This window comes from Myripristis murdjan, chromosome 10 (genome assembly GCF_902150065.1).
Source record: "Myripristis murdjan chromosome 10, fMyrMur1.1, whole genome shotgun sequence".
Lineage (NCBI taxonomy): Eukaryota > Metazoa > Chordata > Actinopteri > Holocentriformes > Holocentridae > Myripristis > Myripristis murdjan.
This window is the reverse complement of record NC_043989.1, coordinates 11042191-11070009: the sequence shown is the minus strand read 5'-3', so window position 1 is coordinate 11070009 and position 27819 is coordinate 11042191. Positions and strand designations below refer to the sequence as shown.

The 27819-nt window shown below is 39.2% G+C and overlaps 1 protein-coding gene across 8 annotated transcripts in view; it reads right to left on the bottom strand.

Moving 5' to 3' along the window:
• Positions 1–27819, bottom strand: part of atp8a1 (ATPase phospholipid transporting 8A1) — a 123150-nt gene that overhangs the window by 81691 nt on the left and 13640 nt on the right. For all 8 annotated transcript variants that reach the window (XR_003928831.1, XM_030061872.1, XM_030061875.1 and 5 more), the window contains exons 2-4: positions 13758–13872; positions 4744–4843; positions 2202–2300 (exon numbers count right to left, since the gene is read on the bottom strand). Coding sequence is in view for 7 of the 8 variants with exons in the window: in XM_030061872.1 (XP_029917732.1) it covers positions 2202–2300; positions 4744–4843; positions 13758–13872 (314 nt within the window). In the remaining variant the exon portion in view is untranslated. The remainder of the gene's footprint in view (positions 1–2201; positions 2301–4743; positions 4844–13757; positions 13873–27819) is intronic.

Below are 27819 nucleotides of genomic sequence, written 5' to 3'. Positions count from 1 at the left end.
CAGAGGGACTATACATGTATGCAGGTGACCTTCAGCAATAAAGACAGAGTCATCACCACTCCTTACTCATGTTTTTCATAAGAGGCCAGGAGAAAAGTGCTGCGCTGGTCCCTTCAGCACTAGATACAAGCTAATGGTATAGAGTAACTGTCCACAGGGACTCACATAGAGGATCGCATTGCAGGGTCACTGCAATACAGTACAATGCAACATTCTCTGACTTGATTCTGACAGACTTAAATGGATTATTTGTGGTCAAAAGGGGAAATAATCTGAAGCATATAACTAACTCAGCAAACGGTAAAATTTCACAGTTGACAAAGCAATTTAAAATTCTTCACTAAGGTAAAATTATTCTGAAGTCAACCCTTAATACCAGGATGAATTGCATAGCCTTTTGTCAAGCATCTGTTCAACAGCACAGACTCGCTTGAGGGTAGACAGTTGTTTCGTTTTGTTAACACTAACTGCCTTTGTGCATGAACATTCAGTATCTAGGTTAATTGACTGAATGAGTACTATGGCTAGAGCAAGCACAGCTGTGGTCTCTGCAGTGAGTGTGTGTGTATACGTGTGTATATGTGAGGGACTGTGTGTGTGTGCATGTGTGTGTATGTTGGGGAATATCCTGCTGTGGTCATGTAACCATCACTAGCTCCACAGGGAAGCAGTTCTAAACACTCAGAGGACATAATATAAGGGACAAAAACAAAAGCTCTATGCACTCCCTGTAGGGGGCAATCAATTCAGTTCACTTGAGGGAAGTCAATTAAATTGAGAGCAAGTGGCCTACTTCATGATGAAAGTAATACAAAGTTCTGGGGGAGAGATTTTTTTTCTTTTTTAAATGTATTTGATGTACTCAGAAACCTTTGGTTTGATGCACTTTCAAAATAAAATGTTGGATCTGTAAGTCTTGAAAGTGAGTTGATTTAATTTGCCACTTTACAGCTGCCACATAACTGGCTGATACAATTGATGCAGCATATTGTAGTGATGAAATAAATGGATTGAAATTACACACAGCTACATGAGAGGCAAGAACTACTAGGGATGTTTATTACTGCTCAATATTTGATTGATTAATTTTATTAATGTTAATCAATCGATTTATTACACAGCTATTTGCAGTACTTCTACATCTGTTTTTTTTTTTTTTGTCATAAAGAGTTGCGTACAGATGATGTATTATAGGCTAAGTTACAGTAGCCAAACACAATTTTGTGTGCTGCCTGCTTGTCTCTCATTACTAAATGTTCCAGGACTAGAACGTAAAACCAATTAACTGTTTTAATACGTCGACTCTGTCTTTAATGCCCATATGTATATATCTCAAATGTAAAAATGGCTCTGATACAGGAAAAAAAACATACATTTATTCTACTTTTTCTACATTTTAATAGATTCAGCTTATTGATGAATGTTACTTCGAAAAACTGGAACCCTCAGGATAACACATGGTTCCTCCATATTCTGAGGGGGAAACCAGAAAAAATGAGGGTAAAAAGGGAATTTCACAAACACAGGAAATTTGTGCATAGTCTATTTAGGGATGCTACCAGGGCAAGCCTAACTAGCACACCTAGGTCCTCTCACAATGAAAGTTTGTCATTGCCACCACATTCACACTGTAAAGAAAACAGCAAGGACAGTAGTCCCTGGTAGTTCTACACAATATGTTATGCTGGTGACAATTTAATAACAGCACAAAATACTTTAACTGTTAATACAAAAAACACAAAATGCTGCATATCATTTTAAATTAGTTTTCACTACTATTTAACAGAAGTCTCTCTAAAATCCTCATTAATGTACTTGAGTACTACCTGCATGTAATCACTCAACATATTATAGGCTGAAGTGTAGCATAGGCCACCAGCGAGGACAGCTGACAAAGGATATAGTTAAATCTCAGTCTATTTTTTTTTACAGCAGTTTTGTTGTGTGTTACCCTGTCATTTTCCCCTATTTTCTCTCTATGCTAATGCCACCATCCAGTAGTAGATGACATTTTTTTTCTGCTCCAGACAATTTCCTGTCTCAATAAGTGATGATACTGAGAGATTAAGAATGAATGATTTTTTTGTGTGTTTGTTTGTTTTATATTAACAAACACTATGAGTCATTTACAAATAATATTTCAGACAGGTCTTCTGATTTATCTGTCTGGTCTTTTAAGTAGTCACTGTTGTTTTTCTCACCAGATCCTCAATGACCTCCTTGACAGCAGCCACCACCAGGATGAAAAGCAGGGGCACCAGTGTAGTCCAGCGACCGGTGGGAGACACATCTGGGATTTGCTAAAAAAAAAAAAATAATAATAATAATAATTAAAAAATAAAAAATTTAAGCTGCAAGATACAGTAAGCTTGAAAATCAAGTCAAATCCTGTGCAAATTATTTACAAAGGCAGAATGGTTTTCAGAATGTTGTCTTATAAGTGCTCTAGGAAGATTTTACTGAGATCATAGCCTTTCCACTTAGTATATGGCGTGCTGTAAATATATGCAGCACATACTCACAAACACACAAGCACAGACACACAAAATGATGAAGCTTCTGGTGACGACATCAGAGTCATGGGGCTCTCCTTGAGGTTGGCAGGACCATTTGTTAGGGAGGGGTCAGAGGAGAAGGCTATAGTATATGGGGGTCATTAACCATTAGGATGACATGACTATGGAAGCAGGAAGACAGCACATTCATCACTCCATCACAGTGTGTTTGAGAATGTGGCAGGGTGGGGCTCGGTGACTTACTGTAAGCACACAGAGTGTCATCCACTCATGATGGGAAGATGAAAGTTACGAGCTTTAAGAATGATGGTGTATAAGAAAATCCATCAGAATAATGTGAGCCCTTTGCACAACAGGGAAGAAGTGCTCTGTCCCAGTGAAAAATAGTCATTCTACCACTGGCCTTGTTTACGTGGTGATTCAGTGGATTTTTTTTCCCCCTGAAAAATGTATTGGCTGGGCTTTTGATGCGGTCACCAACAGGATGAGTTGTTCGATTGATAAAGTTGTAAAAATACTTTCCCCATTTACTCTCTGGGGGCAACAGATGATATTTAACGGCTACCAGTGTAGCTGCTGGCTTCTCGCTTCCATTTCTGTTACCATTAGTGTTTCTTTATCACGAGTCAAATGTTCTCCACACAATACAAAAACATCAATACTTATTGTAGGTGTTTTAAGTCCACGCAACATTTTGGCCAATGCTTTCCACCTCTTTCGCTCCCCACACAGACTGCTTCCTGGATAAAACTACTGTGACTACAAACGGCAACCAGAATGCCTCCAACATCCAAAACCCCTGCAGCAGCCCGGGATGGATTCCGAGATGAGCCTTTTGCTTCATGTTATCCCCCTCCCTCACCCTTGCATTTCCTGCCTCTCTCTCTACTATCACTATCCAATAAAGCAGAAATGGCAAAACTTCCTTTCCATCCTTTCCATATGAACTCAAATTCTTCAAAAATAAATGCAAAATTACCCAAAATTTCAATAGCACATATACAGACCAAACAAATTTATTAAGCGCGATTCTCTGTTTATCACAGAATGATTATTTGGCTATTTCAGATCTACCAAAACTAACCATCAAAAATGTTCATAACTTAATGCAAGTGACAGCCACATGACAATATAGTCCCTTGAACAGTGCTTGAAGGAACCTTGGTGGAAATAGATCTCTTCCATCAGCATAAATGTTTTATTTAAGGTCGAATCATCGACAGGGCAGGTAATGAAGATTCACAACATCTGTTTTTCAAAGCTGCAGTTTCAAGGTCATTGGATTGGGGCCTTTGCCTATCCTCAAAGCTCTCATTAGAGTCGAGTAGTCTGTCAGCACAAATGTAGGTGAAGAATTGGAGTCCTATGAAGCGCTCTTTCTCTCTATTGTTTAATCTTCTCAGCAGCACTTTGAACACCTGAGACTTTGGACTCCTTAGAATCTTTGGACTCTTTTGAATCGCGTGGTGATGATGGGTGGATGAGGCTTAAGTGTTCTTAAAAGGGATTAAAGGTGACCCACATACGCAATTCACTGCAAAACTTCCTTAGGACTAGAAAGTCTACTTGTTTGGCTAGTATACCAAAACAGTAACTTTAATGTTAGTATCTGTGTGGGTATTTGTACATGGTTGACATCGGGCTATAACAAAAACATCACCATAGCCAATCACCATCAAGTGAACACTGCAACTCTCTAAAGTTCCTCCCATCAAACCTGGTATCCTACCACTCATGTGGCTCTGGATATGTTGGCCTATTTGCTGCACAGGCCCTATCTCACATATGTAAAGGTAAAGGAACAAAATATGTCCCATAGACAGCCATGTATTTACAAGGCATGTACAACCAAAATCTAGAGCATTTCAGACAGGCACACATAGTATTACATGTATTATTCATTTTGATGATATATTAAGTACTGTGTGTGTGTGTGTGTGCGCGCGCGTGCACGCACGCGCATATGCATGTGGACTATAAAATTACAGACATGACCTTTGGAAATTGTGCCTAGTCAAGGCCATGGGCAAACAGTAAAAGGAATATTCAGACAACAATGATCAAAAAAAGAAGAAGAAAAATGAGTCTGAGATGAAGGTTAGTGCTACAACACTATAATGGCATTTTACCTATTATTGGTGCACGACAACCTATGAACTAGATTTTTTTCATCCCTCTGATATTGAAAGCAGAACCACACCAACAGCATGTCTCTGTACTCTCTTACCTGCAAGAGTGCAATGAAGAGAAAGAAGGAGTTGGCTGCCCTCCTGAACTGCGAGTACAGGAACCGAGGAAGGAAGGTGAGGAAATTATATTTTGCAGTGCTGAAGACCAGATCAGGTGGCGATTGACGCAATGGGTTGATGTAGAGAGAGAGAGAGAGAGAGAGAGCACTAGTTAGTTTCCTCATTTTATACAGCACCTGTTCATCTTTTACCATCATCAGCATATCATATATAATGGATAAAAACAAAAACACTGAATTTGATAATTCAATGATATTCTAAGATCTGACTACTACAACTACCCAGGCCTTTCAAACACACTTCAATATAATAATGACTTTGCCCAAAAGCCCACCTATTCAAGGAAACTGTTTGTTTCCCTGAGTAGACAGAGTCTGTGGTAGAGACAAGTGTGTCTGTGTGAATGTCTGTGTGTTTGATTGATGACTGGTAGAAACCACTGAATTAAATGACCATAAAGAATAATTAGGAGGAGGAACGGAGCTGGCAGAAGGGATGCGTGCCAGGGCGACGCTGAGTGGGGGCAGGGAGGTGGCGGTGTTGGTGATGGTGGTAGAGCCTTCATCAGCCCCAGAGTAAGACTTCCAGCGGTCTGATTTACAGCTTTGTTAAAGGGCCAGCCAGACCAGCCAATTTGGGAGAAGATATACAATGTGATGTATGCCAAGCTGCTGGCAATGATTTGCTTACCCACGCGCACACAGACACCCTGTCACACATATACAAGCGGAACAAGACTATAGCCCCAAACTTCTCCGAAGGACCTGAACATATGGAGTTCAGCATTACTAATACCACCGTTGGGTGCAAATGTACAATAGTGTTTAAACACTGTTACTTACTTGTAGAGTGTCCACAAGCACCATGTGTAGTAAAATAATGACAATGAAAAGTCTCTATGAAAAAATGATTGTTTTACATTCATCAATATCATCCTCGCTAATTGGTATGGAGTATGGAGCATAGTGAGAGTGGGGGAGAGAAACAGTGAGCTAAAGAGCATAGCATTGTTCTGACAGCAGTACAATGAAACACCAGCGTCACAGAGAAGCCTGATGGAGCGCTTTGTCAGAACAAGGGTCAAGAAGGAGCCAAGCTATCAACCTTTGTTTCATTCAAAATAAGAGTTCTTAGTTCCCCTGGCTTCCCATTGAAAAGAAGAAAAATCGTAATCTGTGGGTCACCTGTCAGAAATCAGCAGTTGGAAAGTGTTTTACTGCAATATTCCAAAGCCTTCAGAAGAGAAAAGCTGAATACAAATTTGCATGTAAAACAGGCAGAGAAGAAAAATAAAATAAAAAATGTTTTAGATCATTTCAAGTTAAGTACAGTGGTGTCTACAAGAGCTCTAAGAAATTTCATGAACTGATCTCCATTTCCAATCGCCATCAGTTATCACAAACATACTGATATGTGCAAAGATTTGAATTCACAGAATAATTTCAACAAGCCTTATCAGGAAACACGGACAGCTTTTACTATTCAAAATAAAGATAAATATATCTTATTCAAAAGAAAGATATTGTGGACTGAAAAACTGGTTTATTGTTAAAAAAGAAAAACATCTGCATGAAAGCCACAGGAAAAAAATTATCAAGTAATATAATTTACAAGCAAGTCTATTTATGTAGACTGCCATTAAAATTACATGATTTTAGTGTTACAAAGCAAGCCAGTGAAGTTGCTAAATATTATGGTAATTGCCAGTGAGTTGCGTCAGTAGGGAAGGAAGGAGTCAAGAGAAAATAACTGTCAGTTACAGCCCTAAATGTCTACTCTACTACTCTTCTTTTTGTAATAGGAAAAAAAAGTGACTGTAATCTCCCAGATTAGCCTATACTCTGGAAGAAGAATGGGCCGTGATCTATTGATCACTACATTAGAACATATTAGCTGGAGTAGTTGCATTTTTTTTAGATGTCTGGGGGAGTATGCTTGATTGGAGAAAGCAGGTCGACTTTCAAAACTTCAATCGTTAACATCAATACCATCACTCCGCTAAGCACTGTGTATGGCAAAAAGCAAGTGAGCGAGCAAACAAACCAAGAAGAGAGAGAAGGTTCTACCCCCGAGCACCTAAAAAAACTAAATACTAAAAAATGTTTTGTTTTTTTTGTTGTTTTTTTTGTTGTTTTTTTTACATTAAAAAATGTGAGTACATCAAATAAACACATCATCTATTTTGTGTGTACTATTTCTTTCAATCACAGATTAAGGTCAAAATTATCTAGTGGAACCAATGTAATAATGTATTATTGAAAGTAATAGTTTTGGCAACACTTTTAATCACACAACAAATTGTTAGGCAGGACAAACCAGATTTTAAAAAAAAAAAAAAAATTACAAGGATCTCATGTATGAGGTGTGATTCGAATCAGAAGTCTGTCTGTTAACTCAGAGTTCAAGTGTTCTGTTTTTTTTTTTTTTCTCCATCACTCCTGACATGGTACATATTTGATGTCACCTGTTGAGATAAGAAAAAGAGAGAACTAACATGTAGGACAGCCACCAGGTTTATACTGGTGCCTGCACAAAGTAAGATATACCACCATCCTCAATCACTGATGCTGCCTGGTAAGACACATGTATTTTTATTTTATTTTTCAATGAAAATGTCTTCACCAATAAGTGAATCCAAAGTGACAGTGACAGTGACAGTGAAAGAGTTTGGGGGTAGCAAAGTGTTACATGTCATTTGTTTAGAGTCATGAAAATCCATTCAGGTAACAGTAAATTTTCATTACCCAAAGACATTGGACAATCCACAATAAATAACTATGGACTATATATAAGTATGTGTAGTATTTAATACTTGACACTCCATAATAACACTTGTTATCATACAGTGCTATCTAAACACATCAATAAAATTAACCACTAGTAGAGGTTGCCATCATGAATGAAACACATGACATGGTTGGCACATGAATGAAATCTAAAAGGACCATCAGCTGGCCCCTGACGCTTACTACCAGGCCACTTAGAGTTCACTTCCACAATGACTTGAACAAAATGTTACCTATGGAAAAACAAAAATCTATTTGCATGTAAACACTGTTGCCAAAAATAAAAATTGGGAGTTTTTGTTGACACACACTACTGGATAAATAACTTGTGCAGTGCTGAAATACTGGTTAGACTTGTCATTTTTCCAAAGATGAGATTGAACAAACACACATGATCAGCTGTTCATCTGTCATTGGTCCACTGTTGTCTCTGTGTCAAGCTGCGTTAAAAATGAAAGTGTAAGTGTGTGTGAGTGTGTGTGTTATTTGACCTGTGCTTCCCACACAGAGGGAAAATGTGTTGCCCCGCCATTCCTGTTTGACGTGAGACAAACTGTGCACAGCTCACAGCACACATGTTTACATTACGGCAGGAACTGCTCTGACACGCAGAGCAGACAAATAAACAGCAATCCTCACATACTCACCTACAGAAAGACCAAATTAGAATTTAATGAATATAGTACTACAACTGAAACTAGAAAAGACAGCTGAGTAGTGTGAAGGTGTGAGTGTGTGTGTGTGTGTGTGTGTGTGTGTGTGTGTGTGTGTGTGTGTGTGTGTGTGTATGTGTGTATGTGTGTGTGTGTGTGTGTGTGTGTGTGTGTGTGTGTTTGTGTTTGTGCGAGAAGCATTTGAAATACTATGCGAACAGTGGTGTAGCAGACGGACACTGACAGCACACAGTGTGAAAACTTTTGGATTCCTACACCAGTTTGTTTGCAATAGGAATTGCAAATGTGATATCTTGAGGCAACGATGTGTGTAGAAGTGGACCTTTGTAACCAAATCTAAATCATTTTTTGAATATTTATAGTTTGTTTTAGGCTACTCAGGTGGCTGAAGCTTGCCACACAGGAAGAGTGCCAGAAAGTTCCTTTGTATAAGTGTTCAAAACAAGACTGCAACTACACCTGACATGCTGCTGGAAGACTACTAGAAAGTTAATGAAAGACCTTGTCATTATTAGACCCACTGGTGCGATGCCCCAGTGGCTCATCTGTGAAAACGCCTACCACGTATCAAGTCTTTACTGCAACGGCCTACGTTCAAATCCTTCTTGGACCCTTGGAGATCAATAAAGTGATTCTGATTCTGATTTTTACACCACCTAGTTCAGTTTACCTTTCACTCTTTAAAATAATAAAGTGTTTGATTAGTGTTAAGAAAAACAACAAATGATACTGCAGCATGGGCAAGTATAGTAGTCAAAGTTTGATAATGTTACAGTCATTCTCAGGCAACAGACCAATCTTACCAATCTTACCAATCTTTCTAGCTAGCAAGATAGAGTAGGTGTTTATTTTGCACTGCTCAGCAACAAAAGCTGTAGATGATGTTGTGTATGTAAACAACAACTTGTTACTCTATCTAATGTTAAAGCAAGTACATGAGACTTTCATTTTGTGTTGATTTTGGCAGCACTTGTGGACAAAAGCAGTACTGTGAGGACTGCATTTCCCATGATTCCCACCACCTCATGTCGTAACGATCTTCATCTGGCCTTGTTGAGACAGCGAGGGAGCTTGTGAGAAGAGACACTTCTGTCTAAATCTACATCCTGGACCATGGCCAACCAAAGAAAAGGCTTGAAAGATGGCTTAGTTTCACTAAAATAGATCCTGACGCAGTAAAATGCAGTACCTCCAATGACAACATTTCATCCAAGGGAGGATGCAGGAAAAAAGACAATAATCTTTTTGGGTCAGGGGCTAGCTAGCCCTGACGCAAGTGCAGCATTAGCCGACCAGCTAGCAGCGTGACAGCTTGGTGTGTATGGAGGGCAAAGGAGCTAAACATGGGGAAAGTGGCTGAAAAGACGGGGAGGACATGACATCGAGCCAGCGGCAGAGCAAAGGTAAATACAGCAGTGCCTGGTAAACTGTGAAGCAGAATGTGACAGTCAACATGAATCGGGGGCTAGGATTAATCCATTTAAGCAGGTTAACATGAGGCTAACCCACAGGTTTACAAAACTACATTCACATTAACTTAGGTTATATATAAATATATATCTATATAATTAATACAGCGTCTCAGAGTCAGATCTCAGTCCCATGTGTCTCAACACGAACATATATAGCCTGGGGAAATGCAAACAGACTCTTAAGGTCTGTGTGCCGTAAATCATTTCATCTGATTCCATGGGAACACCAACCCAGTGACAGGCATTTAGAATACATTCATTCATTCATTCATTCATTTTCCAAACCGCTTATCCTCATGAGTATGACTCATCTTAGCTATCTGTGACACAAAAATCTGATATATACTCCACTTAAAAAAAAAAATAATAATAATAAATAATAATAATAATAATAATAATAATAATAATAATAATGAAACAAGGGAAAGACCACCACCCATTTTATCACAGATGAGTGATGTCTGAGTGACATAAAATGAATAAGGGTTATAACCATAATCACTCCCACGTTCATAGGCTTTTGGTTTGTTCCTCATTCCTCAGCTGTCTGTAACCATGCATGTCTTTGTGAGCACATACATATCTCAGGCCACTCATGCAGCAGCAATGCTAACACTAATATCCCTTGACAGAGAATGGCCCGCCCAGACCTGACCTTTTAATGCTAAAACCGTTGCAATCCTCCATGAGGAACAGCAGGACACACAGACCCTAGTCTGGAAGATCTGAACAAATCCTTGCAGCTTCTGATGAAACCTCAAATGGCCGAGGGGTGCCACCATGGTATCGACTGTGTGCTAAAGTGTGGTATTAGTCAGTTGTGGGGTAGATTGACAGGTATGTGGCAGCTGTGCAACCACTGTATGACTAAATCCATTTGATATGCTTGTGACTCTAAAGGTTTATGTAGAGTAAAAGAAAGTGACCAGTTATCATCACCAGTTATCACCATCATGAAGAGCACTGCTCACGTCAGGGTTACCATAACCAGGTTAAAAAGTAGCAGTACTTCAAAAATCCCAATATACTTCAGAGAACACAAGTGTAAGTTTGATAGCCTAGTATCTGAAATAAAAAGATCTTTCAAACAATTTTCAGGTCAAAAAAAGAGAACACCTAAAAACATTATATTGAAGACTGGAATGAAATGACACTGTGATAAATGAGTAAGGTCAACCTTGTGCCACTATTCACTACATAAAAAATTAAAGCGCTATAAAAGGCATGCATGCATTGATTCTTCCAACTGTCACATGACTAATCTTCATTATGTCTTAATTTATCGTACCTCACATGAAGGCCATATTTAAAAAGTCTTCCAATAACTTCTTTGCCTCTTCAACAGCCATACATTGGGCTTGTCATGTGATAGCGCTGATGTAATTTCTGTTGCACTCCTATTTCCTTGTTTCATCTAAGATACTCAGGGCACACTGAACCGAGTTTGGAGGCAGAAGAGGTAAAATGCAATGGCTTGCAAAAGCTGCACAGTCTTGCTGGCACTTCTAGGCCCTCTATGACAACTTACACAGAAATGAGACATGATGATTGCACAAGACTGAGGTCATCTGAAACCACTGTTTTGCATTCAAAGCGGACTTAAGTCATCTGAAACCACTGTTTTGCATTCAAAGCAGACTTGTGTTACAATGAGTTCAAAAACTGGCAATGTGCCTCAGCATCTATAGTTTCTAAATGTTGCATGAAAGCATTAAGTACTTCACCAAGACCACCTTTATCATCCATCATATCAAGCAAACCTGTATTGTGCAGCCATCCCCCAGCAATGTTTCCACTACCAATGCCTGGGGTGGTGGCCTGTCTCCCCAATGGGAGAACAAGGGAATGTGGGAATCTACCCTTTGCTGAAAGAAACAAAATATTTTAACTAATGTTATTTCCCTAAATGTATGTGCACTCATTTCATTTCAGCTCAGTGTGAGAGTCTCTACTGCATTTTGCTGTCATTTACGGTCATGCTGGCTTCTCTTCTCTCCTCTAATGTCTGTGTTTCACTGAGGGCGGAGCTTAGCTCCATCACACACACAGCAGAGGAGAGACAGGTCAAGTGAAGATAACGTTACTTGAGTTGATGACAACTCATTACATTATTGCAAGTGCAATAAAAAAAACAAGAATAATTTATTAATACAACTAAAACTACAGATGGAAAGACATCAGTGCCAAACCCCCGGCACTGCCCATCCGCCTCCAAAAAGCAGTCTACTTAGGGTAGAGACTGCCCAGTGACCTGTGTCTCAGTCTGTGTCACAAAATGATGAGAAAATATCCAATAAGAACTGCCCTATGCCATTGTAATGCAAGGATGCAGCCATTAAGGTTCACCGAAAATCACTGATGTGGAGTGTGAATGAACCCAGAGGGAATAAACCTTTTCATCCACAAGCCAGTGCATCTGACAGATCTCACATTCTACCAGACACTTTTTAAAACAATTCAAAGGCAATATCAGGTAGTATGGTAATACAATCGGCGAAGTAATATGATAATGAAACAGTATCTAATTCTGGAAAGCTCATCAAATTCTCGACACATAGCCTCTAATATGATTTTTGTTGTTTTAGACAAGTCCACTACCAAAAAGGCAAATTCATGACACAAATTCATACACATCTGAGAAGCTGAATACAAAACACTACAAGTATCTATAAATATTTAGACATATACATATCAGTTATTAACTGACAGGCAAGAAGTGGCAACACTTAGACTGCATTTTGAGAAAGGTGTTTTCATGTAAAGCAAAGGCGTCAGATCATGTGCGACTGATTAACATTCTTTCAACCAAAGATCAAAATAAATTTGTGAAATTACTTTGTGTCATGACTGGTTAGAACAAAACAAAAATAAAAATGTATTTTAAATGTTTAAAAAAGATCCAATAGGTGGGTATAATGGCTGATAACTGGAAAAATGAGGGTCTTGATTATCTAACCTGTAATTAGATTGTAAGAACAGTTAGTATCAAGGCCGACATAAAACAGATTAAATATACACAATTGGGTAAGTATTTTGCATCTCAAAATTTACCAATACCGTTGATTTATCTTTTCTTTCTTTTAGCAATCACAAACAATCATAATTAAATAAAAAGACAAATACAAACATATTTTTGAGCGTTATTAGTCTACAAAGTTCATTAAGGCAGCTGCGTAGATTTGAATTTCCAGAAGATCTGGTCAAAGCAACTAGGCAGCAACTTTACATTAAAAAGGACAGGTGTAGCTTGATTAGTTTATATGAATCTTAAATGAAAACAGCATAAAAAGAATGACTGATTGTGAGTTGCAACTGGGCAAGAGATGAATATATCAGGAATCAGCAATGAACAGAAAATATGGCCAATGAATTTTTGCATATTTAAAAGGCATTTAGGGTTTCTCATTAGTGCAGTGAACTGTGACCCCTGCACAAATGTTTAAATTCTACCCCCACCCCACCCCCCCTACCCCCAACCCCCCCACCCCCAGTGTACACTGCTTTGAAAAAAATATTGTAGCACTCCAAAAATCTGTGGCTTATCTCTGGAACATCCTCACACGTATGGCCACCACACAATAAAAAGTTGGTTGAAGGCCGACTGGTGAACCCGTTCTGCTAGAAAGTAGAGGATGCCTGTTCACCCAAAAGTATTTCCTGGAATTCGCCCACATTTCTGTTCTCACAACAGAGATTAATATGCTCTCAGCTTTGAAAACAAAAATGAAACTTAAAATTCAAGAGTTTGCTCCAAATGGCATGTGCTATTAACAGTGATTGTGAATACTTACATTTTTTTTTTTATTGGAGATCTATGAAACTGCTCATATTGTTCTGTTCACTTGAACAGACAGTTCAAGTGAACTAGGACACTAGGACAGACTGCTGTAACTGTAACTGTAAGTAGGTTCATTAATTGACATGACAGCATGACAGGCTGTAATCTATTAAAATAGTGAATAATCCAAAATTTATCCAGACTATTTAAATGATTGACTATTAGTTCATAAAGTAAAAACGTCTTGTACATCTAACCAGATATAAAGGATCATCTACTTACCTGACTCGATTGCTGCAGAACTTAGTGAACTGCGGCTGATTGAGGAAAATCAGTCGGGCATCCTCTTGATCAGCTAAGGACGTCTTTTCTGATGCGTCCTCTGTCTTTTCATACCCTACAGAATGGGAGAAAAGAAGAGACTCTAAGAAACACAGCCTCCCTTGGAAGCAAAAAAAGTAAATTCAGTGCACAATCACAGAGTCTCCAAAAGGTATTTCACTGTTTGGAGTCCAACACCATAATAAGGCATTAAAGTACAGTACAGGGCACTGCAGTCTGAATCAACCATGGTGTGCCCTGATCAGCAAGCTTTAATGTATATTATGTAAACAATGTCATGGATTCTGTGTTCATATAATTTTCTTTGATTTATCCCATCTTTGTCTTCCATGTTCCATGTTGTCTTCCATGATAGCACATAGTGGTTGGCATCCACTATGTGCTATCAAATAAGGCAGAATTGCCATACAGTGTAAAAAACTGTGCCATACAAAATAAAAGCATTCTGCTCTCTCAAAGTCAAAAACATGCAAGGAGGGGAGTATTTTGCTGAGAGAAAGCAGAAAACTTAAAAAAGAATGACAGGGTATGTCTAGACTGAATTTCGAAGAAGGCTCTTGTGAGGAGGAAGGTGAAAGGGCAGATCTCTCACTGTCATCCACAGGATCATCCATCACACCTGCAGAGCAGGTAGCATGGCATCTGTGTGTGTGTGTGTGTGTGTGTGTGTGTGTGTGTGTGTGTGCGTGTGTGCGTGTGTACGTGTGTGTGCTTGCATTCCTAAGAGCCATCAGAGAGTGAATTATGTCTAAGTGGTGCACTTACACAGAAATATCTACCATCTCAACAACAGTAAATTTATGAATGAATACATGAATGCAACGATGCAACGAGTGATTAAAACTGCCCAAAACATCATTGGCACCCATCTACCAAGCATCAGTGATATTGGGGAGGTGAGGTGCCTGCGCAGAGCCAAAAGGATCCTAAAAGACAACACCCACCCGAGCCACAGCCTTTTCACCCTGCTGCCGTCAGGCAAAAGATACAGAAGTATCCGCTGCCATACCACCAGACTACAGAGCAGCTTCTTCCCTCAGGCTGTGAGACTACTAAATGCACCATCTGAACTCCTCCATGTTTAATAATTTTATTTTCTATACAATCAATTAATCAATCAAGAGGGAACCACACTTTAATTTCATTATTCAACCTGTTGTATAATGACAAATAAACTTCCTTGTATCCTTGTATCCTTGTATCCTTGTATGAATGTGTAAATTAGTTGGCAATATGTTACATGGCCATGTTAAACTGTTTCCACAAGTTAATGTTACTATTGAGGCAACCTGGTCAAGTAAATCAGCCACTCAAGATTTTTTTTTCCCTTGATTCATTTTGGCAAATGTAATGCACAAAGTTGGCATTCTTGTGTAACTTTTCTCATCAGTGTATTATTCAAAGCAAGAGTTAATGTCCTCAAAAAGGGCTACTGAATGTATGACCATAATTAATTGCAACTATGAATGAGCCTGTGATCTTGGGCAGACAGTGCTGCTTTGAGTCGTACATGTGTGCCAACACTAGCTGAAAAAAGAAGCAGTTAGAACAGTTAGAAATATACCGTAGGCTGCGCAATGTTGAAGAGAAAATATCTGCAATGATCTGTGTGTTGCTATGCTTCACTAAAATCACTCAGATGGCAGCATAATAGTTAGCCAACGGAGTAACAGGTAAACTGGCATAATTAGCCTAGAGATTTTAGTAAGATATTTAGGAGATATATTTGGCTCACTAAATTAAATGTCAGTGGCAATGAACACCCTGGGTTTACCTGCCAAGCTAATGTATGAAGAGCCTATAACTGCATAACTGCTACAAAGCAATAATTCTGACACTTAAACCTCAAAATCTCAGTACATGTGCATGTAGCTTAGTCTGCTTACCTGAATGCTAAATACCTGCCTAGTGATATCTGCAAAGGTGACCTTCTCAACATGGCACAAGTACAGTCATGTAGGGCAGATCGTATGAGGGGAATAACATGTTGGATGATTACAATGTGTATGCGTACAACTGCATTACTCATGAAAAATTATTTCAATCCAAATCATGTTCACTGTTGTAGAAAGTCAACAATTTCAGCGCTTAGCCTATTCTTAAAGCTACCTGTAGATTGGCCTTTAGAGTACTTGTTCAAGAGGCATTTCAAAGCACATATTTCACTTTTTTTTTTTTTTGGAAAAGCTTGCTGTATTTCCTTTTTTGTGTCTGTTTAGGGAAGTTTTTTGATTAGAACCGGGGATTTCCCATGAAGATTTTCTGACTTCCTGCTGGCAGGAGCAGATAAAGCTTGTCTGTGCGGATCCAACAGTGTGGTGTTCCATGACTATAATACAGAGAAGTACATGGAAAACCTAGATCACACAATCTTGAAAATAATTCTTAGGATTGTAATAATCAGTTTGAAGTACCAGATGGGTAGAGACAATATTTCAGAAAGTTTAGATTATCAGAATATCAAATTTCTGTTCTATGATTGACAACTTATCTATCACAATCTTAATTGTCCTTAAGTTGTATACTTTGGGTATTTGGGAATGGTTTGTTTCCCTCACACCAACCAGCTCAGGAGGATGGACACACTGTCCCTTCATCAGTATGGGATACAGCTGTTTAAATTCTCTCAACATACTAGACATTCAGTTTTAACAGTAACATGATAGCAGTGATCCAACAAATGAATTTTACTATACAGGGTTAGATACAACTGTGCTAACCTCAATAAAAGCATCACATGCTGACATGCTCAGCAAGTCTCTCATTTTATGTGGGCACTGTTCCAAGATCTTGGCTCAGCCTATCTCTGCCATCAAAAAGCTTGTGACTATCTTTATCTTTATGAGGAAAAGCAGACATGGGCCTCCTAACAGGAACACATGGCCAGGTAAATGCTGCCGTCTTTTACAGCTAGCAATGAGTGGCCATGGGAATGAATCCCAAGGCCAGAAACTGAAGTGGCTGACCCCTGTGAAATAGACAAACAGATAGGATGCTTAACACATTGAGCAAACAACATAAAATGTCAGAGATACTATGATTAAAGTACACATCTTTTTAATTTGTAATGACGAAGCCTCATTGATAGAAGAAATACTAACTACAAGAGTGGACTCAGTAGAGTGCAGATCTCCAACAGGCACATCTCCCTTTTTCTGGAACATAGGCTACCCTGTTTGCTGAGCAAAACTTAGGATAGACTCAGCAGCCATTTGTATTGTCAAACACATTTCAAATTACAAATCAAATTACTGTATGATTCAAATATAATACAGAACAGTATAAGAAATATACCATAAAACCGCCAAAGCCTCTTGAGTTTTGCCGTTTCTTGTTCTCTCTGTATGTGTTTTACTTTATTACACACATTATACCAGTGGTCTGGAACCTATGGCTCACGAGCCATTTGTGGCTCTTTGCCAGAAGTCATATGACTTTTGCCTATTTTCAACTGGGTTTCAAAATAAGCACTGATTAAAATAGCAAAACTTAAAATTACCTCTAAAGGTCTCCCACTTTCTCAGTCTCTTACACACACACACACACACACACACACACAAAGACCTAGAAAGCTTAGGCCTAGGCAACTAGTCCACTGGCATATGAAACTGTTTCAGCTGTTTTACATATAATTTTTTACAGTCGTGAAGCATCAGGCTGTGTAGCCTATTTTAACCTGCGACTCTGACATGTCTTTCAGTGTTTCATTTTCTTGTGTGTCTGTTCTGTATTCTGTTGACTTCCTTGTCAGCAGTTTGTAAATTCACACAATGCACATCCTGGATATTCTTCATCAGCGATCACAGCGAACACAGCCACAACAGGATAAAAAATGAGCAAACTAGACAATGAATGAAGTCAGGGAGCAGCCTAGCGTCCCAGTAGTGTGTGAAGTCAGAGAGGAAGAGAGCAGTCATGGTCAAGAGAGTTAGACAGTTAATGAAATGAGAAACCAAAGTACAGCGACCCGGTAGTGACAGAGCAACAGTGATCGAGCAAGTTAAACAGTAAAAGAGGACCGAGCAGAATTAGCAAAAATAAACATTTTGCAACTTAGTGCAACACAAAAAAATTAAACTGATAGGCCCAGTAGTTTCCAAGATTAGCATGAACAGGCACTCAAACATACATACACAGAGACACACACACACGTGTGTGCACAGTCACACACACAGGACCAAACAGACAATCTCCTCCAGGCTGCTACTTTGCAGAGAAAATTAAGAGAATAAATTATACACCTTGCTTTTGCCTTTACATAGAAAATACTAGTAATAGGAATAGTAAGTCAGTGTTTCCTGTGCATTGTTAATATAACTGTGGTGGTTGGGCAAAAATTCTAGTTTTGACTTGTATCTGTCATTGTTTGGGTCTAAATTATGTTTAAAGTTGCAATTCTAGCATTAAAAAATATAAATCATTGTATGATCACTTCTTCTAAAGCATCTGAACTACACTAGCCTAAATTACAGTGTTTATTTTAATTTCACATTTTCTCTTGTAGTTGTGGTAATTTATTTGCTGTGGTGGTGCACCACTGCTAAATGAAAACAGAGGAAACACCGGGCAAGTGCTGGCCAGCATTCAGCACTGAAAGGGCTCTCCTTGAACAGATGACACTCTTTCTCTCTATCTCTGTGAGAGTAAAATACTGTTCTGCACCCACCAAGTTCAACAAAGTAGGATGCTGCTTTGTTGACCAAATCAACAGAAATCGAATGAGGGCTATATGTGGGTGGAAGAGATACTCCTGTATGTAAAATTGTTATTTTTCCCCTCTCTAAAATTATACCTAAATGTTCGGATTCACTGATTCGTGACCAGTGAGCCAGCACTGTTTTTTGTTCAGTGGTCCTAATATTTTGGACTACTCCAACACCAACACAAAACTATGGGCCAAGCCAGCACAACTGATTGAAAAGGAAAGACCACCAAGAAACACAGAAACAGACAATCAAATGAACAAGCTTTTTCAATTAATATAAAAATACTTGGTTTACAATAGCTGACACTAAAAATGCATGTTATCACAGTCATAAAAAACAATATGGATAGTGCATATTATGCAACTTTATCATTTGAACATACTTTTAATGACTAATTGACAATAATTTTACATGTCAGTGTGGGCGTTGAAATTCAAAGTACAAGCAATCATAACAGGCAATACAGGCACAGTGATTTGTGGTGTGTGTAAAAATGGCCTATCTTAGTATTATTGAAAATCTGCAGTATTGTGTACAAAGCACATTTTGAGAGAGGGTACCCATTTTATAATTAAGAGCATACAGTGGCTTCTCATAAGATTTTGTTTCCCAAGGTCTTTTTATACTGGACTTCTGCTCCAAACTGTGTGCGTTTTTTCATTTCTGTAACTTGATGAAACAGAAAACTGAAGCTCAAACCTGCAGCCAAAGGGATATTTTACTGCTTATTTGTGAATTTCTTCACCTGAGCATGCTCAGCATAGGGGAATCATCAGTGACATTTACTGCAGCATTTAAGAGAAGGTTTTTACCATGTATGGTGAATTGAAGACATATCTTTAGTTTAAAAAGTGTTTGTTCATAAGCATAACAGTAGTTTATAAAATATGGCAGGTATGCAGATAAACGTGTGCAAATTCTAGATAGAATTTAGAACGTTTCCTACGTGCCGAAGTCACCAAGTAATCATCACAGCACCAACACAAACATGCAGACACATACTCACATCAATTTAGGGTCACCAACCCATCATGCACAAAACAGTGATCTCAGAGTAATGAGCTTCACTCATCCGCTTAATACCATCCTCTCATAGAAAATGAATGGCACGCTTGTGATAAAAAATATGTGTTTGGCCCCTTGCGCTGATTAGCACATTTGAGGTCTTTCTATTCAGACGTGAGGAAATTCAATGTGCACACAAAGGATTTGGGGCATGCTTTTGTACACAAGTTTTTCCAAACAACTGTTTCTTTGTTCTAAAATATTTTAAAACATACTTAAAAATGCAAACATCATTAAAAAATGATGATGATGATTTTTAACTACAAGACACCAGTAAAAAACTGTACAACAAATGAGGTCCTTAATAACAACTGCTTGTATTAAACACACCAAAAAGCCAACGCATTACTCACAGCACTGAAACTTTGCACCAGCACATGATATGACCACACATACAAGTTTCCTGCTCCTGTAAAGATGGGTTGTTGTGCAGTCTGAACATAGACAGAGGCTTAAGATATTTGCGCAGCATCTCCGACACCCAGTCGGACTGCATTACTCCTGTGCTACTCCAGGTAACATGTAACCTCTCCATCCTGGCGACAGGTGCTGTGTCAGCTGGACAGGGTGTCCAAGCTTGTCACTCATTGCATGCTGCAGTTCTTAATCGCAATGAGCAGATGCAAAAGAAGAGAATGACCATATTAGCCAAACACTGAGAGGTAAACATACACAATCAAGAACTGACTGACACGTGAAAATGTGAATGCACAGGACATGTTAAAAGTAGCACATGAAACACTTTAGCAGAATACTCATTCCATGTAGGATTTTCAACGTTGGCTAGGCTACATAAGGACATGACCTGAAGCATACAGATCAGGGAGCTCTCAGAAAGGCATGTCACTGATTTTATACTTAAGGGATTAGAGAGCTGATGAGTGCAAGCTCTCAGACTGTAGAGAGCAAAGGGGGTTTTCCCCTTAACAGATAGAGCCTCTATCCACTATTCTGACATCAGCTAATGGAATGTAATGGAGTGGACAGACACTGGTGAAAACAACTTAGCTCCCCCATGACAATGCAGCAAGAATAGGAAAAGAACAGAAACAGGAATAACACTGGCATTACCTTGTTGATCCAATGGTAAGAACAATAACTATTGCACCCCTGAGAGCAAAGACTCAGCAGGTGGCAAGGAAGGAGCCAGATTTTTAAGTCCATTGTGGCATTAAAGTGATAACATAGATATTTAGTGCCTATTGCCTCAAAAGGACAAATTTTGTTTGCACATCAATATGTGACACCACTAGGGCTGTAGTCTGTTAGTCGACTGGTCGATTTATTGGTCGATACATTCTTGGTCGACCAAAATCTGACTGGTCGATTATTTGCCGTGTTAATTTTATCAGGAGTAAAGCACTAAGTGCTAATGGGGGTGTTTACAGAACACCCTGTTTCAGAGGTAACAGACTGTCTTCAGAACACCCCCCTTGTTTTCACAATATTGGATTAGCCCAACCCACTGGCAGAGACAGATAGGTAGGCCCGTATGTTCTGAATTGAAGAAAAAACTAGGCCTGGTTTTCCGAATATTTGCATAATTAAGAACGTTTAATGAACATTTAGTCCTCTAACATGTCAAGGTCATCGTCAGTGTGGCAGCATTTCACCAAAACAGATAGAAAAAAGTTGAATGCAAACTTTGCAAACAACAGTTTACATATCACAGCTCAATGACCAACATGGCATATCACCTAAAACGGTAAGCTAACATGTCTGCGTTAGGTTGCTCCGTCAGTTTTGAGTATAAACATATCAGAATTGGCATATTTCAAAGTTTTAGTCTAATAATCGTCTTATAACTGCAGGCGCACACACCCATGACAAGGCTATGATATTGCGTAGGTGCACGTGATGCAACGCTGTCAGAGCCGACCGACTCGAGTGTGTCATTCAGTGCAAAATACACTATATTACCAAAAGTATTCGCTCACCTGCCTTTACTCATACTATGAACTGAAGTGCCATCCCATTCCTAACCCATAGAGTTCAATATGATGTCGGTCCACCTTTTGCAGCTATTACAGCTTCAACTCTTCTGGGAAGACTGTCCACAAGGTTGAGGAGAGTGTTTATAGGAATTTTTGACCATTCTTCCAAAAGCGCATTGGTGAGGTCACACACTGAGGTTGGTCGAGAAGGCCTGGCTCTCAGTCTCCGCTCTAATTCATCCCAAAGGTGTTCTATCGGGTTCAGGTCAGGACTCTGTGCAGGCCAGTCAAGTTCATCCACACCAGACTCTGTCATCCATGTCTTTATGGACCTTGCTTTGTGCACTGGTGCACAGTCATGTTGGAAGAGGAAGGGGCCCGCTCCAAACTGTTCCCACAAAGTTGGGAGCATGGAATTGTCCAAAATGTTTTGGTATCCTGAAGTATTCAAAGTTCCTTTCACTGGAACTAAGGGGCCAAGCCCAGCTCCTGAAAAACAACCCCACACCATAATTCCTCCTCCACCAAATTTCACAGTCGGCACAATGCAGTCTGAAATGTACCGTTCTCCTGGCAACCTCCGAACCCAGACTCGTCCATCAGATTGCCAGATGGAAAAGCGTGATTCATCACTCCAGAGAATGCGTCTCCACTGCTCTAGAGGCCAGTGGCGGCGTGCTTTACACCATTGCATCCGACGCTTTGCATTGCACTTGGTGATGTGTGGCTTGGCTGCAGCTGCTCGGCCATGGAAACCCATTCTATGAAGCTCTCTGCGTACTGTACTTGGGCTAATCTGAAGGTCACATGAAGTTTGTAGCTCTGTAGCAATTGACTGTGCAGAAAGTCGGCGACCTCTTTGCACTATGCGCTTCAGCATCCGCTGACCCCTCTCCGTCACTTTACGTGGCCTACCACTTCGTGGCTGAGTTGCTGTTGTTCCCAAACGCTTCCATTTTGTTATAATAGAGCTGACAGTTGACTGTGGAATATTTAGGAGCGAGGAAATTTCACGACTGGATTTGTTGCACAGGTGGCATCCTATGACAGTTCCACGCTGGAATTCACTGAGCTCCTGAGAGCGGCCCATTCTTTCACAAATGTCTTGTTTCACAGTCTGCATGCCTGAGTGCTTGATTTTATACACCTGTGGCCAGGCCAAGTGATTAGGACACCTGATTCTGATCATTTGAATGGGTGAGCGAATACTTTTGGTAATATAGTGTAATTAGTGTCAAAAATGATTTAATATACTGCAAATACTGATTGTTAATGTTTATTTATAATTCATTTAGGCAGTCAAGGCTAGCAGGTAGGCTACTGCCAAGTTAATTAATCTAAAAATAGTAACTTTTTTTTTTTCTATTCCCGCCGCCCCCCGATTAGTCGACTTTTGGTCGAAATTTCAGGACTTAGTCGACCAAGATTTTCTTTGGTTGACTACACAGCCCTAGACACCACATGTGAATAGAATAGGCGGAACATTTCCTGTTTCATTTACAGTAGAATGAGTAGCAGCAGCAGCAGCAATCAAAGTCAAAGCAGCAGTCCAGCTATCTCTGAGGAAAAGGAGAATAGTAGCACTTTTGTTCCTTATTAGCACCAGGTAGTGGACCACTACGATAATGAAAGACTTCTCCATTGTGTTGACCATACTGTGAGATATGTTTCTACAGGCTCATGTGCAAATTACAGGTTGTAATTCAACAAATGTTAAGTCTGTTCTTTGCATATGTATGCAGTCGATCCAAAATTAGTCTTTTGTCTTATGTAACTGATTTAATTGGTAGTTCACACATGTTTTCAACTGATGTGTATAGGGAACACAAAAAACTTCCATTTAGGTTTAGTGTTAATGTGACCCACACCTTAACATCTATTGGGTTCTCTGGATAACTACAATTACCGTATTTTCATTTGAAAAACAAGGTTATAACACTCAAGAAATGCAAGCAAGGAAAATAAAGCCAAGGTAATAATATTTCAGTGTCTTAGATCTAAATGTTCATGAAATAATTTTGACAGTTTTCAATTGCTGATTTTGCTCACCACTCCTCAATTTCTATGAAGGAGCACAGGTTGAAAAACAAATGGTCTAACAAAGTTAAGTACCATTTGTAGCAGGGAAATTAGACACACCAACAAATCCAGGTTGGACTGGGACAGTCTTGAATGTAAAATGAGAAATGGTAACCTTTAAAGCCTGCGGTTCACATTTCCCTATCCTGATGTTTAAATGGATATGACTAGATTAGCCTTCTAAGCACAGCACTACTGTGAACCTCTATGTGAAGTCAACATTATTTCCATGCTCTCAGGTTGCTGCGTATGTATGTTACAGTGGGTGCTGGATGGCCTTCAAAAGCATGCAGTGGTAGTGGTGCTAGGAGTTTTGGGGTCAGAGTAGGAGTCGCTACAAATGAATCCTCGGTGTTTAAAAATGGACTGGAAGGAAGTCCCATTTTGAAGGAGGGAGGGGGATGGGGTAGAGAAGCTGGATGCTTTAAACATCAACAACAACAAACCGCAGTGTCATGAGGCGGTGTAACCAGAGTCCTCCTCGGATATGTCCCAGTTGCAATCTGCGCCCCTGTCCCCCTGCCTGGTTCTTCCTTGCCTGTGTCAACTCCAGGGGAAACAGAGTGAAAGGCTGGCACAGTTTTCAAAGTCAGTCTTCCTGTTTTTGTTTTTTTTTCTTCTACACATCTCACTCTCACCTTTCTCATTGTACACGCCAACTTTTGTTATTGTAGACCTCATATTTTTAATTACATGCAGTATCTTTGTATTTTAATGATCCACTTGGACTCATATAGAAGATCAGTGGGGACTGACTGCTGAACATTCTTCTTTCACACCATCATCTTCTGATAATCTCGCTTTAGCATGTGCTCTGAGGCTAAAAATAACCACCCCTCTTTAGTTCTTTGGTCACTGGGGGACAACATCGGCTGGCTATCCCAGCCCTGTTACGCAACATCCCACCCAGATGACAGAAGCATAGGTGGCTTATTGGATTAACGTAAAAAGCAAGAGGGTGCATGGATCCAGGCAGCAGCCAGAGCTTATAGAGTGGAGCCTGCTTCTTAAGTGGAGAAACTTGCTACCATGATGCCTGTGATTATCCCATGTGGCGCTGCACTAAGGGATTTGTTGCCCGATATAGATATCCCGATATAGAGTCCACAGTATGATGCAGTCAACTGGTGACTCCCTGAGGGAGCAGAATCATGGGTTTTATACTGTAAACTGTAAAGCAGGATTATGTTATGGAAGACAGTGGCAGATGTTTTTGTTTGTTTGTTTGTGTGTGTGTTTGTTTGCAGATGTAATCATTAGCCCAAAACTGACCACAAAAAATAGCCTTAAGCTGTGGTAACACTTACAATTTCGGTGTGTATTTTTAATTATACAAACTTAAGAGGAGACACAGAGTGAAATGGAATTTTGCTCACATTGTTTTGGGATCTTCAAAATATGATTTTGAAGTGGCCAAATTAGCAATGTGAACCACGTACAAAGTCTCTCTGGATGCAAACTAGGGCTGAACAATTACTCAAAATATTATCAAAATTGCAATATGGCCAAATGTAATATCCAAATCACAGGAGCTGCCATGCTTTGATAAGTATATGTGTGACAAAACAGTGTTGTAAATTAAGTATTGTGGTGTTACAAAGATGCCTTGGCCTACAAACTGTATTTTCCAGATGTAAAAAAACATGTTTATTTAGTGCAGACCCCAGCAAAAATCACATCACATCATTTTTACAAGAAAATGAAAATCATACTGCAAAAATTATCATTCCTATTAAAATTGTGAATTATATCGCAATACCAGTAAAATTAATTGCAATATCATTTACTATATCATTCAACCCTATGCAATATAAATAAAAACTGCACTGAAAGAAGCATAACAGGAATTTTCAAGCCATGTGTGAAGAGAGCATGATCTCTTAAAAATAGTAGTAAAAGAAAAAGTAAAAAAAAAAAAAAAAAAGAAAAAGAAATATTACAAGAGAAGGGAAAAAGAAATATTTAGTTTTTTCAGTGTCTAGCTTTGTCGCACAATAACAGCTGAAAATCATGGTGATGAATCATGGTATAAATCAGCAACAAACAACTAAACACAAGCTGTGCAGTGTACAAGCATGTACAGTGGGAATCTAAGTGAAATAAAAGTTTCAAAATTGTTGATATACCAATATCGTACAATTACTACATTAGGAAACCAACCATGATAGCCCTGGATGACCAGCCTCTAAGTGATGCTAAACCCTACAGAATGTTTGACAGAATGAGATGACAACAGTAATGTCACTTGAGCCTGTGATGGAAAACTTAATGGAGCTTGTCTGTGAAGGGCAGCTCCATCACCAGATGAGAAATGAATCTCAGCTTGGAACAAGGGACCAACCCGGTCATAACAGCTGCTAAAGACAGGTGTCTTGACATTTGCATGACACCCTTTGATAAATCTCAATAAGTGTAATCATGGAATTAGAGTGGAGTCCACAATGACAAAAGAAAACAAGGATCTGGCATGGCTGATGACTGCAGCATAAGGCCTGTGTAAAGTAGCAGGCCAAAGGAGCAGGCCGAGCGGCTGTGATTGATGTTGTGTCTCTATGTTGTGAATGAGCCTGCACAGCAGTAGCCTGTGTGCTGGGGTAGACCAGGTGGTGCATTGCACCAGTAATGGCTGGTACTGCTATTCCCTTCCCTCTCTCCTTTTAGCAGTTTTGATACCTAGAGAAGATATTCAAGTTTTGTCCAAAGATACAGGTAAAGTCTAAATAAAATGAAAAAATCAACAACAAAAAACTCAGATTTGTAGACCTTGCAAATTTGTGTATTTAAAGGTATTCTAGTATGGGTTAAACCACAGATGTGTTTATACTATGGGCTAATGCTATATATATATATATATATATATATATATATATATATATAGGATATTCTGTTTGTTACTTTTTATTGAAAGAATACATCATAGGAATTTCACACTGTTGCAGAATGAAGAATATGAAATAGAAAATCAACAAATACTCACAGCTTCCCATTAATTACTTTCTACATTATGTTCTCTGTCCCAAGAGAGACTACTGGAAAATGTGAGTACTTACATAACAAGTAATAATAACAAGCATGTTATTTTGATCACAGATGCCCCTCTTAACCTACTGGTGGGGCTAGAGGGAAGGTCCTAGGGTCATCAAAATTCCAAAGTTTCATCCTCTGGACAACATGAAAGTTTTCATCACATTTCACGGCAATCCACCAAACAGATTGGTGGACTGCCATCTCCAGATGAGATATGACACTCTAGACCAACAAACAGACCAACATGGTGACATATGAGCCCTCACTTCCTAGCAGGGCAAAAGTAAAACTAAAATTGTACAGTAACAGTAATTAATATAGTAATTGTACAGTAATTGTACAGTTTGGGCATAAACAGCTGCCAAAATGTGAAAAGGCTATATTATATAAAATTTACAAATAGCTGAATAAACGGAAAAACTAACAGTCATATAATCAACAAAACATGGGCCTGTTCATCCATTTGAACTTTTATCCACTTTCTTACACATCTACACACACACAGTATAGTTTGACTTAAGACCAGAGGCCAAGCTGCAGAATGCAGCCTCATTAGTGGCAGATTTGTCTCCTCTAAGCAAGGTGGTGCTATAATCCTCCCTTATTCTTTCTGAAGGTGTGGTCTTGTCTCTGTGTTGCCACAGAGTCCAATATAATTGGCTACTCACACTGTTATAAGTTTTGCTGATTATTACCATGCTACCTGTCAATCCCACGCTCCAAAGAAACCAAGCACACAGCTGACTGCTAATTTAAGTCCAGCGGGCTGCTTTGTTAAATTAATTTTCAATTCTAACAAAATAGTTTTGATTAAAAAGTTCAATATGTGTGTACATTTGCAAATGCTAGTTTCTGCTTCAAAACAATGCGAACATGGTGATAGAGAAAAGTGCCTGTCTGTCTGTATCTGTCCTGCCACCACATGCTCAATATGTGTGTATGAGCGCACTCAGCTGAGAGGCTGTGTCCTGCTGAGTAGAGAGCAGAGTGCTCTTCAGTGTGTGACAAATATTAGCAAAATAACTGATGACAAAACATACTAAAGAACTGCACTAATTGCACTGAAAGGGGACATCCTCATTGGACAGGCTACACTGGTGGCAGCAACTTGACAATTAAAAAGTCCAGTGAACTGATTCAGTAGACTCACATGATTTGAATCAAATGATTCCTATGTTTTGTTATTTTGGT